The sequence below is a fragment of the Talpa occidentalis genome, unplaced genomic scaffold (assembly GCF_014898055.3).
Source record: "Talpa occidentalis isolate TD23 unplaced genomic scaffold, MPIMG_talOcc4v2.1 talOcc4.15, whole genome shotgun sequence".
Lineage (NCBI taxonomy): Eukaryota > Metazoa > Chordata > Mammalia > Eulipotyphla > Talpidae > Talpa > Talpa occidentalis.
The window spans coordinates 10,904,279-10,922,660 of record NW_023601543.1 but is presented as its reverse complement, the minus strand read 5'-3'; the positions used below and the strand labels follow the sequence as shown (position 1 = coordinate 10,922,660).

At 37.5% G+C, this 18,382-nt stretch overlaps 1 protein-coding gene across 1 annotated transcript; it reads right to left on the bottom strand.

Annotated features, from left to right (window-relative positions):
- Nucleotides 1-5,503: 5,503 nt before the first annotated feature.
- MMGT1 (membrane magnesium transporter 1) lies at nt 5,504-17,764 on the bottom strand. The gene is made up of 4 exons (XM_037511886.2): nt 17,459-17,764; nt 13,725-13,777; nt 11,089-11,195; nt 5,504-9,576 (listed from the first exon to the last, which is right to left on the bottom strand). The coding sequence occupies exons 1-4, from the start codon at nt 17,535-17,537 to the stop codon at nt 9,417-9,419; spliced, it is 399 nt and encodes a 132-aa protein (XP_037367783.1). The 5' UTR covers nt 17,538-17,764; the 3' UTR covers nt 5,504-9,416.
- Between the last annotated feature and the right edge of the window lie 618 nt (nt 17,765-18,382).

Below are 18,382 nucleotides of genomic sequence, written 5' to 3'. Positions count from 1 at the left end.
GCGATGCGCACGGGGAGGTGTCTCTGCAGAGCTGGGATGTGCTCCTGGGAGGGGCTCCGGGAAGCCGCAGCCTCCCTGGCCTGCAGCAGGCCGCGGAGCACTGGACAAGCCGGCCGGGCGTGGAGCCTGCGCGGGGCAGCCTGGCATGCCGCAGGAGCCCGCCGTGGCCGCAACCCAGCACCAGGAGGCCAGACTTGCCCCTTTCGTGCGCTCTAGCGCCCTCCGCAGACACATTTCTAGAATTGCCCCCTACCCCCCACACACGGACACATGTGTGCGCGGGATCCCCTCCGTACACAGACAAAAGGAACCAGAACAATTTTTCACAGATCAAGACAAACAGGTGAATTTGGAACTGAGAGGCAATAAATCAACAGTCAGCACATAGTATTCACAAATGGAAGAGAAGAGTCATAGTCTTCCTAGGCAATACAGAAAACACAAGCAATAAAATAAAAAAAAAATTCATGAAGACAAATTTAAAAAGTGAATCTACCAGAAATCTTCAGCGCACATCATTCCTAGTGGTGAAAAATTAGAAGCATTCTTTGTTACATCAAGAACAACATAAGAGGGACTCCCTGGTGGCCTAGGGGTTAAATCTCAGCCCTATCACCCCTACAGCCTGAGTTTCATACCTGGCCAGGGAGCTAACCCACACATGGCGTGGCAGACCTCTCTTTGTCGCTGGCTGCTCCCCTTAGCAGTGTGTTTCAGAAAATATTCCTGTTCAGCTCCCTACTCTGTCTTTGGTGAAATCTTTCTCTCTCACACACACACACCCCTCCCTCTGGCCTACACCCCAATTCTTCTACAAAAATAAAACAAGACAAGAATGTTGACTATTACCACTCCTGCTGACCATGACACTGTAAGAATCCCTAAATTGTACCCTAAAATAAAAGATAAATGAGTTATTTGGTTAAACCAAAAAGTTAAAGTAGTCTATAGAAAAGAATTTAACAAAGAGGCTAAATATAAACTCAACACATAAAAATTAATTATATTTCAATATAACAGCAATAAGAAATTTAGGAAAGTTAGGAATAGCTGTTAACATTAGCAAAATTCTATAAGGAATAAGTATATATATAGATATATAGGTATACATATTTAACACATGGACTATATATTCAGAATATTTATGGAATATAGTGCATGTATATGTATGTATAGTGTATGCATGTGTATATGTGGAATGAACATAATTAAACCTGTAAAATCAGTATGCAGAAAATTATACTATTTTATTGAAAGACATCAGAGACTTGAAGTGCTACACCATAGATAGTTAAGACTACTGTCACTACCCTCCAGTACAATTATAATCAGAATCCCAATGGTGTTTCTCATGGAACTTGACAAGTAAATTTATAAAATATAAATTTATAAAAATACAAAATTTACATGGAAAAGGAAATGCCCAAGACTAGTCCAAGACTAATATGAAGAACAAATTAGGGGGATCTGGGCCTCCCTGGTGGCACAAGGGGTTAAACATCGCACTATGAAACAATTCGCAGCCTCTGCAGCACAAGTCCGATTCCCTGCTGGCCAGGGAGCAACCCACATGGCAAGGCAGACCTCTCCTGTCTCGTCCACTGCTCTCCTCAGCAGTGTGTTTCAGTCAGTCTGCCTGTTCTGTACCCACTCTGTTTCTGGTGGGTCCTCTCACCTCCCACATCTCTGGCCTGTACCCCAGCTCTTGTATGCATAAATAAATAAATTAAAAAAAAAAAAAACAAATTAGGGGCCTCCCTGGTGGCGTAGGCAGTTGAGTGCAGCACTGTGAAGCTATCCGCAGCCTCTGCAGTGCCGGTTTGATCCCCGCCAGCCTTGGAGCAACCCACATGGTGAGCAGACCTCTCCTGTCTCACCCGCTGCTCCCCTCAGCAGTGTATTTCATCAGTCTGCCTGTTCTGTTCCCTGCTTTGTCTCTGGTGAATCTTCTCACCCTCCCACGCATCTGGCCTGTACCCTGGTTCTTGTATAAATAAAAATAAATCTTTAAAAAAAAAACCAAATTAGGGGGAAACTACCTACTCTCTCAAGACTTATTATTAACCTTTAGTAATAAATACAGAGTATGATACAATGCAGTGGTACATAAACTCAACAGTGATATAGAAATAACAGATCCCAGAAATAGTCTTATGTATATAAAGGAATGTAATACATTTCAGAGGTGTCGTTGCAGATTACTGAGGGAAGAACTCTTTCTTTCTGTGTTTTTTTTTTTTTTGACAATACATAGAGATGAGCAATTAGCAATCTATATGAAAAATAATGCAAATGGATCTCTTCCTTATACCACATACCAAAAACTTCAGATTAAGTACTTAAATATGAAAGGAAAAAAATGAAGACCTTAGAAGAAATTATAGAAGACTTTAAGACTTCAAAACAAAAAAATAAAAGATTTTTTAAAGAGGACACACAAAATGCTAAGCATAACAGAAAAGGTGTACACAATAGTAATGATAATACTCTCATTGTTAAGTTTGATAGTAAGTTTACACACATACCTTTTATTAAACTTCATCTTAACGTAGATGCTCCAATGGACCAAAAATTACCTTATAAAATGGTTGACTGTAAAAAGAAAGGCATATAAATTCAGGAGAGAAAGAGGTCAGTACTTTAATAATAATGGAAAAAATAAACCCAACGTTTAGCAGAATTCTAGTCTTGCTAGTCAACCTGTGGTTTACAGAAATTTCTATAATACTCTGGTTTCTCTTCTGATAGTATAAATCTTTTGCCTTTTAAAGAAATTACTATAAAAGCAGGGTTGACATTAAAGATAATTGTAAAAAACCAAAAATCCTAGCAAGCTATTGTTTTTAAAGAATAATTGCTTTGCCCAATGAGTACAAATACAAGTCAACATTTGAAAATCTATTCTTATAATTCACTATTGTAATAGGTAAAAGATAAAAAAACACAATTATCTCAATACCAAAAATGTATTTGACAAAATTTAAGATCCATTCCTGAATTTGAAAAAATAACAAGCAGTAGAATACAAAGTTAATATACAAAGGTTAATTGCTTTTTTAAATACCAACAGTAACAAATAGAATTTGAAATTTAAAAAACAAAGCCACTTACAATAGCACCAAAATACTGAAATAAAAAAAAATACATGCAGGATTTTCATGTAGAAAAGTACAAGAACTATATAAATGGAGAGATATTCCATGTTTGCAGATGGAAGATTCAATATTAAGAGGTCAGTTCTTCCCACTGTGATCTATAGATTCAAAGCAATCCTAATCAAGCAATCCCAGCAGGTTATTTTTATAAATAGCAACAAAATGATTCTATAGTTTATAGAGATGGAAGACCCTGAATAAACAATGCAATACTGAAAAACAAGAACAAAGATGGAGAACTCACGCCACCCAATCTCTAGATTTAGCATAAAGCTACACTAACTCTCAAGATGTGGTACTGGCAAATGAATGGGCACGTAGATCAGTGGAACAGAGTAGACAGTTCAAAAATAGACCCATACCATATATAGTGATTTTGGACAAAGGAGCAAAGACAATTCAATGGAGAGAGCATAGCCTGTTCAACAATTGGTATTGGAACAACTGGATATACATACGGGGGGAAAAGTGAACCTACACACAGATCTTACATCTTTCAAAAAAATTAACTCAAAATGGATCATAGACATAAATGTAAAATGAAAAACACCTAAACTTCTATAAGAAAACATAGGGAGAATACCTAGATGACCTTGGGCTTGTAAATTCAGTACCAAAATCATGATCCATGAAAAAGAAAATTAAGTTAGACTTTACTGAAAAAAAAAAAAAACTCTGATATAATGAGAATTAAATGACAAATTACAGACTAGGAGAAAATATTTGCAAAACACACATCTGTAAAGCATTTGTATTCAAAATATACAAGGAACTCTTAAAACTTAACAATAATAAACATCTGAACAGCTACTTTATCAATGACAAATACAGATGGGAAATCATGTGAAAAATGTTTAACATCATTTGTCATTAGGGAACTGCACATTAAAACAGGGGATATCACTACACACCTATTATAATAGTTAAAATGTAAAACCAATTGGTATTTAAATATCAACTTAAATAAAATTTAAATACCAATTTGCTGGCAAGAATGCAAGGAACTCACTCATTGCTGATGGGATGCAAAATGGTATAGCCATTTTGGAAGACAACTTGACAATTTCTTATAAAGCTGAATATAATCTTACCATATACTCCAGTAATCATGTTCCTTGGTACTTACCCAGCTAGTTTGAAAAATTATGTCCACATAATAACCTGCATGCAAATGTTTAAAATAGTTTTATTCAGAATCATCAAAAACTAAAAACAAATCAGGATGTCCTTTGATAGGTGGTGGATAAACTGTGGAACATCCATACAATGAGCTATCTTTCAGAGATTTTAAAAATGAATTATCAAGTCAGAGAGAGATATGGAGGAACCTCTAGTACATATTGCTAAATAAAGTCATTTTGGGGCAAGATGGGGAAATTTGAATAAGAAATAATAGTGAATGGCAAATCATTTTAAGCGTGAGAATGGTGTTACAGTAAAATGGGACAATGGCCTCATTTTAGAGAAGGCTATTATATTATAGGAATGTCATAATGACATAAAGTGTGATGATAAAGTCTGTAACTGCCAGCAAAAGATTCAGCAGGAGAAAAAACACATTTGAGAGAAAAGCAAAAGTGGCAAAATATTAGATGGCAAGTCTAAATGAAAGGTATATGGGGCTCATCATACTATTCCTTCACATTTTCTGCAAGCTTGAAATTTTCCAAATTAAATTTGAGGGAAAATATCAGTAAGATTTTAGAATTGGAAAAAATGGTGAAGTTCACCTTGGAAAAATAAGCATATAACTAGGAAAAATCTTGAAAAAGAATGAAATATGTGTAACAACTTAAAATAATGAAGACGGCAATTTTTACAAAAGAAACAGATCAAAATATGTATGGAAATTCAATGTATGAAAGAGATGTCTTTTCAAATCAGTGTGAAAAAAAACTTAGTAAATGGGGTTGAGATAACCTGATAGCTATTCAGGGAAAAAAAAAACCTGTTAATCCTTACTTCACATCTTCCACTCAAATAAATTCCAAATGAATCAAAGATTTAAAGGTTAAAAAAAACTTTAAAGTGCTAGAAAAATAGATTAAATTTATTCTTAAATGTCAAAAGGGCCTTTCTAAGCAAGGCACAAAGCCCAGAAGTCATAAAGACTGATAAATTTAGCCACATAAATAAATCTCAGGAAAATATTATTAAACAAATGACAATGGACCAATTTTCTTAGCTTACAGAGTGCATACAAATCAATTAAAAACAAATCATATAATACAAAACAGAAAATGACCACAAAGTTCACAGAAAACGAAATATAAGTAACCAATAACATAAAAATGTATTCAATCTATCATTAAAAAGCATTATCATTTCATTAAGATGCAAGATACCATTTTTTTTTCACTTTCAGATTATCAAAATTTTAAGTTTAGTACTCAGTATTGGTATGGGCCTGATAATCATTCTTATTATACATTATATGCAGTGTAACTGGGCAAAGAATTCTGGAGAATAATTTGGCAATAGTGACTGAACTGAAAATGAAAAATATTCTTTGAACCAGCAATTCTATTGCTAAGAATTAACCCTGTAGTGCAATCTCTTGATATGTACAAATAAGTTTGCTGCAATATGGTTCAGCAATAAGAAAATGTTGGAAATAATCCGAAAGCCCATCAATGTTGAAACATTTATAACACATTCATACAATGGAATACCACACAGTCATGAAAAAGAATGAGATACTTCTGTATATATGGATATGTAAGGATTTAAGACACAGCAAAAAAGCAAGGTACAGAGAATGTATAGTTTGATTTCATTAATGTGAAAAATTTTTTAACTACGTATTTGCTAGCTAATTTTTTCCCTGAAAGACTATGCAAGACACTTTAACCTGATTACCTGTGGAGTGGGGGGCATTAGGGAGGGAAGGGGGCAAATTTTAACATCACTCCTTTCTGTACCATCTTTTTTTTTTTTTTGCCATGTGCATATATCACCTTTTTTTTTCCTTTTTCAAGAATACTTTACTGATACGTTAGTTTATGATATCCCTAGGTAGGTTTGAATACTGGTAGAACTATTTTCCCACAATTCTGAAATGCCAAGTTTACAAACTAAAACCCTTTGATTTTTACTAAACATCTGTCCCCTAATGCTATTAAATACATGACATTTGGTAACAGCAATTTGGCCATATAACAAACTTACGATGGACTAATTAGACACCGCTGCCGGAGGACCAAAATTCTTAAACCCCAAAGGGCATTTGATAATTATATATAAATGAAATTAACACATTCTATTTCAACTCTAAAAAACATAGAAGTGCAATAAGACTTTACTTGTATGATAAAAGTTAAAGCATCTACTGTAGAACAGCATCATAGTCATAAAATTAGCTGTTACATTTTTCTGGGGGCAGAGAAGCAGAAGAAAATATGATTAAAAGTAAAAAAAAAAAAAACCACTACCAAAAACAGGGTGAGACAATCATTTATTTATTGGACAGGGCAAGGTCATTTAAAGAAGGAAACATATCCAAAAAAATGTGTTTAGCTTGGTGTTACAGGCATCGATGCTCACAACAAACAACACTACTCAATACATCATGGAAACAGGCCACATACAACCAGGAAGATGCTGTCATGCCACTCAAAAATAAGCCACAATACTTAGGAAACAATCATTAGGGAGTTACAAAACATCACAGTCACCAATTCACCGATCTGCATTTCCTACAGCTGGGTCATTAGCCCATAGCGTTTGGCTGGTTCCCTGGTTAATTAAAAAGTGATTCTTCCTATATTCTAGAGCACCTTCCATAGTACACACTTCTGAATGTGACTGAAGTCATGGTTAACTGCAGGCTTAACTAGTCACATCACATTTTTGGACCACCCTCGGCAACCATGGACTGTCTCATAGCATTATAAATAAAATTCTCTCTTTAATCCATTTAGCACTGTTAACAATGCACCCAAATCATCTTTAGTCCTATGATACATACTTGAAAAAGACAGCAGAAATTTACTGGAGGAAATTTAAAAAGATATTTGGGGGGAAAAAAAGAAATTTGGAAAGCTCACCTGGCCCGAGATATATAAGCTGCCAGCCTGGAAAGTGCTGTATCAATTATTTGCCAAATTATTTGGCATCATTTTAGCAGGATTTTCCTGACTGGGCAGGCAAAAGATTTCAATATCCATTCTCAAGACTGGCCAAAACATTATAAGTAGTAATATATCATGAATGCCTGATTATGAGGGAAAAAGTCAGCTTTTAAGATTGGCCTAACCATCCTTCCTTACACCTTTGGATCTTACCTACCACTCCCTTTCACAGCAATCACAGTTCTCAAGAGGAGAAATTCTCACTCCACAGAGAAGAAAAACCATATTTGCTACCAAAGATATTGTACAAATCTGCTAACATGAAATGACCAGAATAGGCAAATCTATAGACACATAGATTAGTGGGTGCCCAGAGCTGGGAGGCGGTGCGGGGACATGGGAGGTGACTGCTAAAGCGCACAAAGTTTATTTTGAGGGTGATGGCCATGTTCTCCAGTGAACTGTGGTCACGGCGGCACCACTCTGAATAGATTACAAAACCATTGGACCATACCCTTTAAATGGGTGAATTGTAAAGTATGCCAACTATCTCAATAAAGTTTTATCAAAACTTACTGGGAAAGGAAGACAGCCCCCAAAGAGTAGAAAATAAGAGGGTCTTGATCAAAGCCTGATATAAAGAGCTTGTTTCTCACACACTATTTGGATTCCATTATTGCCACTTTAACCCCCAACTTCACATTTTTAACTCATTTCTAAGTCAGTCTAGGTTCTCAGCAGATTTCTCACTGTGCTCTCCTTGGAGAGCAGAGTCAGCATTCCACAGACAGACTGGTGGGCAGAACAAAACTGACGGCAAGTAAAAGCCCTGTGCTTTGGGGCTGTGCTCCCCAGCAGAATAGGAGAGCTAAGGCTCAATTCTAGTGGGAAAAAGCCATCAAGTGAAAGGGCTTCTTACAACTCTTGCCTAAAGCACATTTCCTTTTCAAATCTGCATAGTTATTTCCTTTACACCTATACAGTCTGAAAAAAAGCAATGTTTTCATACCTATACAATTCAACAGAATGTTCTCTCCCAAGAAATGTTAAAACTTCCCTGCACATCAAAGAGCTAGCCAAATTCCCCTAAAACTAAAATGATTATTTCTAAACAATTTCTACTCTGTATCCTCATTCTCACCATCAACATTGTACAATGATGATGGAAAATTCTAAGCCTGATTCAAATCCAAAGCTACAAAACAATGTTTTAAATGACCTTCATTCTTTTAACATTAAAGATATTAGTTCCAAATATTTAAAACATATTTGGCCCAATTCCTTTGAAGTTGAACTTTAATGACAAGTGTCCTTTATTTTTACTAATTCACTAGTTTAGTATGCAATAAAACAAGAGACTTTGAATAAGTTAAACTGACTAATGACAAGTAATCGGTTTTTTCTCAGCGATTACTATTCTTCTATATAAGCAGGATAATTAAATCATGGTCTTTTTGGTCTATCTTCAACTATTCTTATATAATCAATTAAGGAACATTTTTACAGATAAATGAAGGGAACACAAGTCGCTTTACAAGTTAAGTTTGTTAAAGTATTTGTTATGACAAGGAATCTGTGACACAAAAATTGCTCACTGCACACAGAACCCCAAAGAAGTGATGAAACAACACAACTGATGTTAGAAGGGACATGGGAACGGGGTAAGGGCAGGGGCAGGGATAAATTAAAAACTGGCAAGTATCTGCTGAAGCAGAGCCACTTTTTAGGGGGCATAAGAAAAACAGATGAGTCGCCCTTTCGGTCTCTTTAGAGAAGTCCACTTGTTAAAAACTGAAGACCGTTTTACTGTCATTCATGCTGCAAAATGCAGTAGTCACACTATTTCCAAAAGGATCCTAAAAACCGAAGTGCAAAAGAAATCAAAGAAAATAAATAATTGCAAAAACCATCAACATTTCTCAAATAAATGTGTTTAAAATAGTGACTTTTACAAAACATGTGACTTTGTTTTAAATGAAAAGATTTCCCTCTATGAAAAATCAAGACTCATTTCACAGATAACTTACATTGCATTCACGATTTGATTAACAGTGTACAAACAGGGGGCCATGGACTTTTTAAAATTAGGTCTGAAATTTCAATATAAATACTGATGGGGGGAGTGTTTTATACCCCAAACTCCAATATTCCGGCTCTGTGTCCTGTCCTATTGTTATAATTTGTAAAAATCTTAACGGCGCGGTGATTCAAGTTTTCTTAACTTCAATGATGAGTTAGAGGACAATGCATCTTGGTTTGAAGAATTTGTTGTATCCGAAGGCCGGAACAGTACTCGACCACGATGATTAAATACATAAAATGATGGGTGATTCCTTAATGTGTCAAATGTCCTTAAAAGAAAAAAAAGCATCAAATGTAGGCATTTCTATAAGCCAATTTGAAAACAGTCTTCCAATAAATTATGAATTTGCTATGGGTTATATTACCTTTAGCTGTTTGAATTCATAAAACCAGACTATAAATGGTGATAAAATTGTTTCTTTTTTCTGTACTAGGACAAAACAACATAGGGTCTAACTTTTGGTATGCAGCCCTTCCTTCCAGTACACCTATGAATAACAACATAAATAAAAGCTTGGCTTAATTGTCTCAATGAATATGACACTAGTCCAGGCCAAATAGTCTTTTTAAAAAGCAGAACATAGATTGTACCTTTTGATTATTCTCACTTGGCCCTCGTTCTTCAAGCCATACACTCTTTCCACAAATGTATTTTCCAAGAATCTTTCAAGTACAAGGAATTCCTTTTGGCCCTTCTCTACCTGTTGTTGCCCAAACTCATATATTTTCTTACCACCTACTAAACTCATATATTTTGCTACCACCTACTTAATGCCATTCAATTTTACTTCTTTCTTTCCTGGCCCTCAGCCTGTGATTTTTGGTAGACTCTTTGTAAAAACAGTAGTGGGTGGTGATAGTGGAGTATCCTTTCTTTTTTCCAGTGAGATATATATAGACAAAGAAGTTCACACCTAAGTGTAAAGCTTTTAGTGTTGGTTTGTTTTTAAATATTATTTTCCTGGGGGGGGGGAAAAAACTACTCTTCCTTTGATAAAAACTCAAATCTCAGTGGCAGCCCAATTAAAAATCTAAGTATGCCCTCACACAAAGCAAGAAGCCGGACATGTGACTATTTAAAATGTAAATAGTCAAAGTAATAAGGAGGTGATTTTCTCTAATACATGTTTATTGTGAATCCTTTTAATGGAATATTATATCATTTCTAAAATCAAGAAAGTGAGTACAGTCCAGAGATGGGATTCAACAAAGTCAAGAATGATTTAAGGAAAGGTAGAAGGAAAAGAAAAGCAAGCAAAGCTCATGAACATAGCTGGGAAGGAATATAGGAGAAAAAAGAAAGCAGAGCAACAAAATATACTTTAATACAGGAGTAGAAAAGGGCCTGAAAGCAGAAGTTATGTCACAGACAAGGTTTAAGTGATAGGGAGAACAGAAAACCCCATAATCTTCCAAAGACTAAGCTGGGACAAGTGGCTAAAAGGAGGAAAACAGAAGGCAGAAAGAGAAAAGAGAATGACTGGGGGGGAGGAAACATTCCTAAGGGAGCATCTTCTGATATATCTATTTCTAGTCATCCATTCATTCAACCAACAAATAACTTTAAACGACCATAATATAACATCTTATTGTAGTGTCAATAAACTGTCATTCATCTTTCACTTTTCCTATCATCAAACTGTGCTCCAGTATTTTTACCTCTTTGCTCATACAAACTGTACAATCAAAATGTAAACACAAACTTTTATGTACCACAAAACATATGCAAATGAATCAAAACACCTATGACATTCAATACCTATGAAAAGGGCAAGACTTACTTATTTTCTAGTTCTGAAGTGGCATCCATGTCTTTAAACTCCCCTGCAATATGAAGAACTATACCATAACAGGTAACTACAAAGGCCAGAAGTGTCTGAATAAGTATCTGTGAGTAAATATAAAGAATGAGATTACTAAATAGCATACAAATAGTGTTAAAATTTGCAATTCTCTCTCCATCTCTTTTTATCCTCTAACCGGAATCTCTCTCAGATCCTACTAAGGAGTCAATTCACACTTTAAATGACTTGGACTCAGGCACAGTAAAATCTATAAGTTCTATGAATCAGCTACAAAAATACTCCTGGATTTTGCTCAAATAGCAAAAATAGGTACTGAGCCATTCAGAATTCAATTATCAACTATTACCTGCTTCTAAAAGCAACTAAGATTTTAAATAAGTGTTACTGTTAATGTGTTCCTGTTAAATAAATATCAGAGTTAATATCATTTATATCATAGATATCATAAATATAGAATATAAAAAGGATACTCTTACCCGCCCCCCAGTTTCAAGTCCCATGTGTCCCTCTCCAAGTATATCCTTCACCTTCCACCCAAAATTATTGTTCCGAATCATGTATTAATCACTTCCTTGCTTTTTTTTTATAATTTTACCAGATAAGTATATATTTGCTTATTTCCACCCATTTTGAACTTTTTTTTGTCAGGTTCATCCCTGATATAGTATATAGCTCTAGCCCATTCATTTTCATTGCATTTTCAATGCATTTCATTGAATTTTGTATTTTATTATAAGAAAATACCAATTTATCCATTCCAGCTCTTTCCTGTGTTACTTTCATGATATCAATATGGATATCCTTGCATATATCTCCTGGCACACAGGAGTAGAATCCCTGGTGTAGGGTATACACACATTCAGCTTTACCAGGCAATAGTAAACTGCTTTTGAAAGAGGTAGTGCAAGCAAAACTTGCAATGTTTGATATTAGTCAACATGGGATTGCAAGCATGTTTTATTTTCTTGATTGTTATTCTCTGTATTTTTCAAATTTTCCAATTTGTAGCCAAAGTTATTTTAAATAGATATAAATGAGTGTGTATACTGAATAGATATGTGTGTGTACCTACCACAAAGCAAAGGTGATGGGAGAAGAGTTAATAGTCACGCCTACCATAGCCTTAATTATTGACAACTAAGTCAAGATTAACCACAAGCTATTATTCTAACTTCCTAAATTAAAGCCTAATGTCACATACTACACACCACTTTACATTCCCTTCATCGGTGTACCAAGATGACCTGCTTCATACAGTGCAATCATGGGTACTGTTAAGAAGGTCATAAATCTATGAGTTGGGGCCTCTCTGGTGGTGCAAGGGGTTAAGTGTTAGCACCATGAAGCTATCCACAGCCACTACAACAAGAGTTCAATCCCGGGCCAGGGAGCTGACCCACATGGCGCAGCAGACCTCTCCTGTCTCCCCCGCAGCTCCCCTCAGCAGTGTATTTCAGTCAATCTACCTGTTCTGCTCCCCACTCTGTCTCTGGTGAATCCTCTTACCCCCCACACCTCTGGCCTGTACCCCAGTTCTTGCATGCATAAATAAATCTTTAAAAAAATAAATCTATGAGTTGTCATGAAGACATGTTGAACATAATTGTTAATGAGAAAAAGTTAATTCTAAAACTATACACATATGCATAATGACTCTTTTTTTTACATTTTATTTTTATATTCCCCATACAATTGCAACCCCCTTATTTTGATCCCAAACCCTCCTTTCCCTGCCCCCCCTCATAGTGTGTCTCTGGTTCATAGTTGTTGATTTTGATTTTTTCTTTCTTATAGTTACTCTTTTTCTGGTCCCTTATTTAGGCTTTCTAGATTCCTGCTATGAGTGAGACCATCCGGTATTTTTCTTTTTCCTTCTGGATTATTTTGCTGAGCGTGATCCCTTCCAGCTCCATCCATGTTGCTGCAAATTGCATGTGTTTATCTTTTTTGATGCATAATGACTTTCTTAAAGACAAAATTCTCTTTGGATTAGGTAAAACCATACATGCATAAAGTAAGACAATGCTGTTTAAGCATTGGAAGAGAACTATCAATACTCCAAACCCTTGGGAATAGGAGAATTGCTGAGCAGAGCAGTCACATTTTTTATTCAATGGAGTTTTACTTTTTCCACTTACGTTTGAATCTGTTACAAAGAACTTACTACATTTTTATTTTAAAAACCAATAATGATCAAAATCATTTTTAAAATACACTTCCTTGTTTTTCTTTAGTTTTACTAATATGTATATGTTCCTAAATGATGTTGTTAGTTTTGTTTGTTTTTGAAATTCATATAAAAAGGAACTTTTCTAAAAAATAAAGTCAAATGATCAATTTTTAAAGTCCATCTCTCACACAATGGACAGAGCAACAACATCTAAAAAGACTACTTAAACTATATTAAAGCTACAGTTCTAGATATCAGGGAAATTTTTTGCTTCCAAATCGTTGGGTTTTATAATGAGTGACAAAAACAAGCAAATCAGAGCACAGATGTTATTTCATGTATGGAAAATTTTAAGAGAATAAAAACCAGTAAAAGAATTTATTATAAGTTATGTGACTAATTTTTCACATACATTTTAATGGAATATAAATGACCAACTTACATCTATTGGCAGTGATTCATCTTCCTTTTCTGTTAATCGCATATAAGAACGATCTATAAACCAGAAGCATACCATTAAGGAAATTGTAGCCCATTTTTCTTTCTTAAAATGCAAGCAAATCAATCTACCAAAGCAGCAGCTGATTTATATACTACATAAAGTAATGCTAATCCCGGATTCCTCAAAAACCTCTATCTTCTTAGGCAGTCGGTCTCATCTTGGACTATTCTTTTCTCATCTGACCTGTTTTATCACCTTATAAGACAAAATAAGAGTGAAAGGTAAGCAAGTATGAGAAAGATATACCTAAACATAATACTTTTCACTATTACAGGAAAACTGGAATCCTCTGAAACTAACCCATTTCTTAAACTAACTGGTCAAAGACAGTTTAATTTAAATTTAAAAATTAATGTCTCCAGAAAATCTCACCTCTGAAATAGCACCACCATCACATAGTCTGGACAAAGTAATATTGGTCTAGAAGTATTTTTCCTGAGAGAATATGCTTGGACAACGGTGGAATAGGAGATTCCAGGACACTGATTTCTGCATCTGTGATTTAAGGATAACGTGCTGCTGCCTTAGCCTCAGGAGGCAGCAAGGTATGAGGGAACAGGATCAGGATTTGGAAGCTGATAAGCCTGGATACCAGCTGTAACTGACTGTATCTCGTTCAACATAAGACATCCTCGTGGATTATAACATGTACCTCAATTTCAGAGTGTTAAAATGCAGGCATCGGAGAGGGGTTAAGTCTTGTAATTAAAAAATATATATGGCATCTATCTCTAAGATTCTGCAAAAGTTAAATGGGTACAATGTGAGATTAAATGGGTATAATGTGAGATTAAATGGGATATATGATAGGCCCTCTACCATAACCAAGTTCGCTATGGCAAAGTTGTGCATGTCTGCTGTCAAATCTGACACACCATTAGCCCCAAAGGAACCTTATATAGAGGTTCCCCAGCAGTGAGAATTCCACAAAGCATTCTCTTCTCACTGGAAACACAAAATCTTAATTCTAGAGAATTGTGCCCAACTCCTATTTAATAATGTATTGTAGACTGAAAAACCCAAATTATTGTTAAGTGCTTTTAAAGAGCATATGTTTAGAGACATTTCTGAATTTTTCTCTTACAGGGTTTATTATAAGGGCAGGCATAAAAAAGAAAAATCAAACCAGCACCAAAGATGGGTTTTGGCTAACTATTCCCAGCTAGCTTTCCTCTTTGCATAGAGCCAAATGTGACTGGAACACTACCTTTAACCAGGTATTTCCTCACCTGTAATATGCACTTGATCTTAGCCAAAAGGCCGAGAAGCGATCGTCCTCATCTATAATATGAAGGGGCTGGCTCCAGTGATCTCCTGGTGCTAGTACTGTACAATTTTACAGCTGAAGCCTATGGTAGAAAATGAAACTGTACTCCAGTCTCCTAATGCTAGGGCAGTGCTTCTCAAACTAGTGTGCAAACAAATCACCTGAGAAGCTTATTAAAACGAACAAGTTGTAGTCAATAGATCCGTGGTGGGGCAGAGTTTTTGCATTTCTAACAAGCTCCCAAGTGATTTCCACCATGCGGGTATGTGACCACACTTGGAGCAGCAAGGCTCTAGAATGTTTCTCTTAACCCCTTGCCCTTTGAAAAACCAAGATACTTTTAGCATAGCATCTCTATCACTTTGTGATTATTTCTTGCTTCATCTGTTTCTTCACTAGACTTTGAACTCCCTCAAGGCAAGCATCCTTGTACCTTTAACACACAGCCAGATTTCAAACAATCACCCTGGATTGCACTTTTAAAAGCAGTGTGACAGATAGGCTCTAGAGTTAGAATGCTGGGCATGAATCCAGACCCCACCATCTACCATCTCTGTAATTTTGTACAAGTTTTCTAGCTGTGTGTGTCTCAGTTTCTTCATCTTTCAAAGGTAATAATTAATAGCGACATCATTAGGCTTTGGGCAGGACTGATTATACAAAACTAAAAGTTTAAAAAAGTCCTGGCATATGGCAAGCATAAACACTTGATAAAAATTAGCTACTGTTATCAATAAAGTTTTGAACTTTGGAGGAACTATCACAGAACAGAGGAGACTGGGGAAACACGGCTAACTCTAGTGTGTGACAGCCTGTAGTAATTCCAGGCACACAAAAAGATGTTAATGGAAAAACTGGTAGAATCCAAATAAAAGCTAGACTTCAGTTAACAGCAACATACAGATCTAAGATTTACTTGTGACAATATACCACAGTAACATAAAATGTTACCAATAGGAGGAACTAAGTGAAGGGTATATAGTAACTTTCTGTATTGTCTTTGCAACTATTCTGTATATTTATGTAAATTTCAAAATAAAATAATCTAATAATTAAAGCCGAATTTCTGTCAAAAAAAAGTTATAATACATGTAAAAAGGGGGGTAAAAGAATTGGCTCATTTTAATTCTATATAATAAACAGGACAAGGGGTTTTATATAGAAAAAATTGAATTCACATTTCATTTTCTACTTTATTCCTGAAGATGAAAAGTAATTTAGCAATAAAGGAACAAAGTTCTCCCTGAATTCATTTCCTTCATTCAACAAATTTATTGAGTCCCTACTGTGGGGAACACTGTGCTAGGCAATGGGATTACAGCAACGAACAAAACACCGCCCGGGTTTACAGTGGGCTCTATAGGCTAGGCCAGGGGTCAACAAACTTTTCCTGTAAGGATGCAGATAATAAATGTTGTAGTCTTTGCAGGTCACACTTTCTCTGTTGCAACTACTCAACTCTGCCCTTAGAAAGCAATCAGACAATACTGATGCGTGGGCGTGGCTGTGTGTCAATAAAACTTCATTCACAGACATTAAAACTTGGATTTTATAATAGATCCAAAAATGGTATTCTTTTGCTCCCATCCCCTCCCCCTCTTAAACATGTGAAAGCATTCTGATCTGATCACAAAAACAGGAGGGAGGTTGCATCTGGCCCACGTGGCAGTTTGCTGACCCCTAGTCTAACAGACCAATTGTCTCAAGCCTGTACCGCACCACCTCTGCTGGACCGCAGTTTCCTCGTGACGATACAATTACATTTCTATGCTAAAAAAAACTTTAAAAAATTAAACTTCCCAATCATTTTGCGACATAGGAAGGGCAGGAATTAAAATCCACCTCAATATTGCCTCAGAGAAGGGACATGATTTGACTTGTCCAAGGTCACACAGATTTAGCCATAAAGTTAAGAATCAGCCCGCCAGACTCCCAGTCCAGTGCTCCTCGCCCTATACCACAGTGCCTCCCTGAGGCAAGTGGTCACTTAACTTCTCAGTCTCTGCCTGGACGTTCCAGTAGTGCCCAGGAGGCTGTCCACCTCGTTGTCATGGGACCATGCGCATCCAAGCTCTTCAATCTGACACTGTGTTTGATCAGCGCCACGCTGGATCTGGTATCACTTGTCCTGGCTTTCTGGACAGACTACCTTTCTGCTCACCTGGTAGCCCCGCGGGTCCCGCTCCAAGCCCTCTCCCAGTCCCCCTTGCCAACCCTGCCGCATTCTCAGGTGCCCCGCTCCCCTAAAACTCAGACTCCAAGCCTTCCACCCGGGAGCCCCGCACTACTTCCCTTAGCTACCCCAAACTCTAAGGTATCAAATGATCGCTCCTGGGACACTCGGTCTGACACTCCCTCCGGGGTGCACCCACACACCGCCCCCGGAGTCCCGCCCCCAGGCACTCACGCTGCGCAGCGGAAAAGGCAGCGTGGGCTAGGGCAAAGAGGCCGATGCCCACGAGTCCCTTCCACAGTGACGGCGCCATGATCTGCAGGAGCAACAGCCCAACAAAAGAAGCGAAGGGCGGCGAAGCAGATCCTTCTTCCACCCGCGGGTGTCCGCGCAGCGCAGAGAAATGACGTCACCGAACCCCTGGGCGCGAAGTGCCTCAAAGGTGGAAAAACCAAGGAGCCATGAGAAACCGGAAACAGGAATGCCGGGAAGAAGGGAAAGCGACACGGAACAAGGTCGGCCAGTGCGGGCAAGCTGCGCCTGCGTATCACGACTCAGCGAGGGGCGGAGCTAAGCGGAAGCGGGAGTCAATGGGGAAGGAGAGAAAGGGCGTCAGCAAATGAGCGCGGGCCGCGAGGCGAGGGGCGGGGCCTTCGGAGAGACCCGGGCGGGGTGGGGCTGGTGGTTAAAGGCCGGCGGCTCTGGGTCTCTACTCTCCGCGGGTGGTTCTCGTTCATTTGTTTTACCTTATTTTCAAGCTGTGTCCTTTGTTTCCTGTCGACCACTCCTGTGCTTGTGCCCCCTGAGAACCGGCCTAGTGGAAAAAGGCAAGGGTGTGAAAGCCAGGAGACGGTGGCGTGTAGACGAAAAGAACCAGGGATGTGAAGCAGCAAACACGTGGCACGCGGGGGCGTGGGGGGAGGGATGCTCAGCAAACGTTAAGTTCCTTCTCCTTACCTTTCAAATGTCTTGAATTAACGTCTGTAGGGATGGAGCTCGGCGGGAAGACAGATGACTTACATTAAGGAGGAAATGGAAGGGGCAGGAATAAAAGGATGCTGACACCGCAGGCCCAGCTTGTCTTTGTGTCTCTGATCAGAATATCATATACTCTCCTTTCTCTAGTTCTCTTTGTCTTCGTCCCCTAAAATGTAGGCA

What these genes read in the sequence shown, in the direction of transcription:
- MMGT1 (XM_037511886.2), bottom strand. Translation starts at nt 17,537, where the DNA reads ATGGCGCCGTCACTGTGGAAGGGACTCGTGGGCATCGGCCTCTTTGCC. An exon ending in TGCCTTTTCCGCTGCGCAGC is followed by an intron (nt 13,778 to 17,458) that starts GTGAGTGCCTGG and finishes TCTGGTTTATAG; the next exon opens with ATCGTTCTTATATGCGATTA. An exon ending in ACTTCAGAACTAGAAAATAA is followed by an intron (nt 9,577 to 11,088) that starts GTAAGTCTTGCC and finishes TTTTCTTTTAAG; the next exon opens with GACATTTGACACATTAAGGA.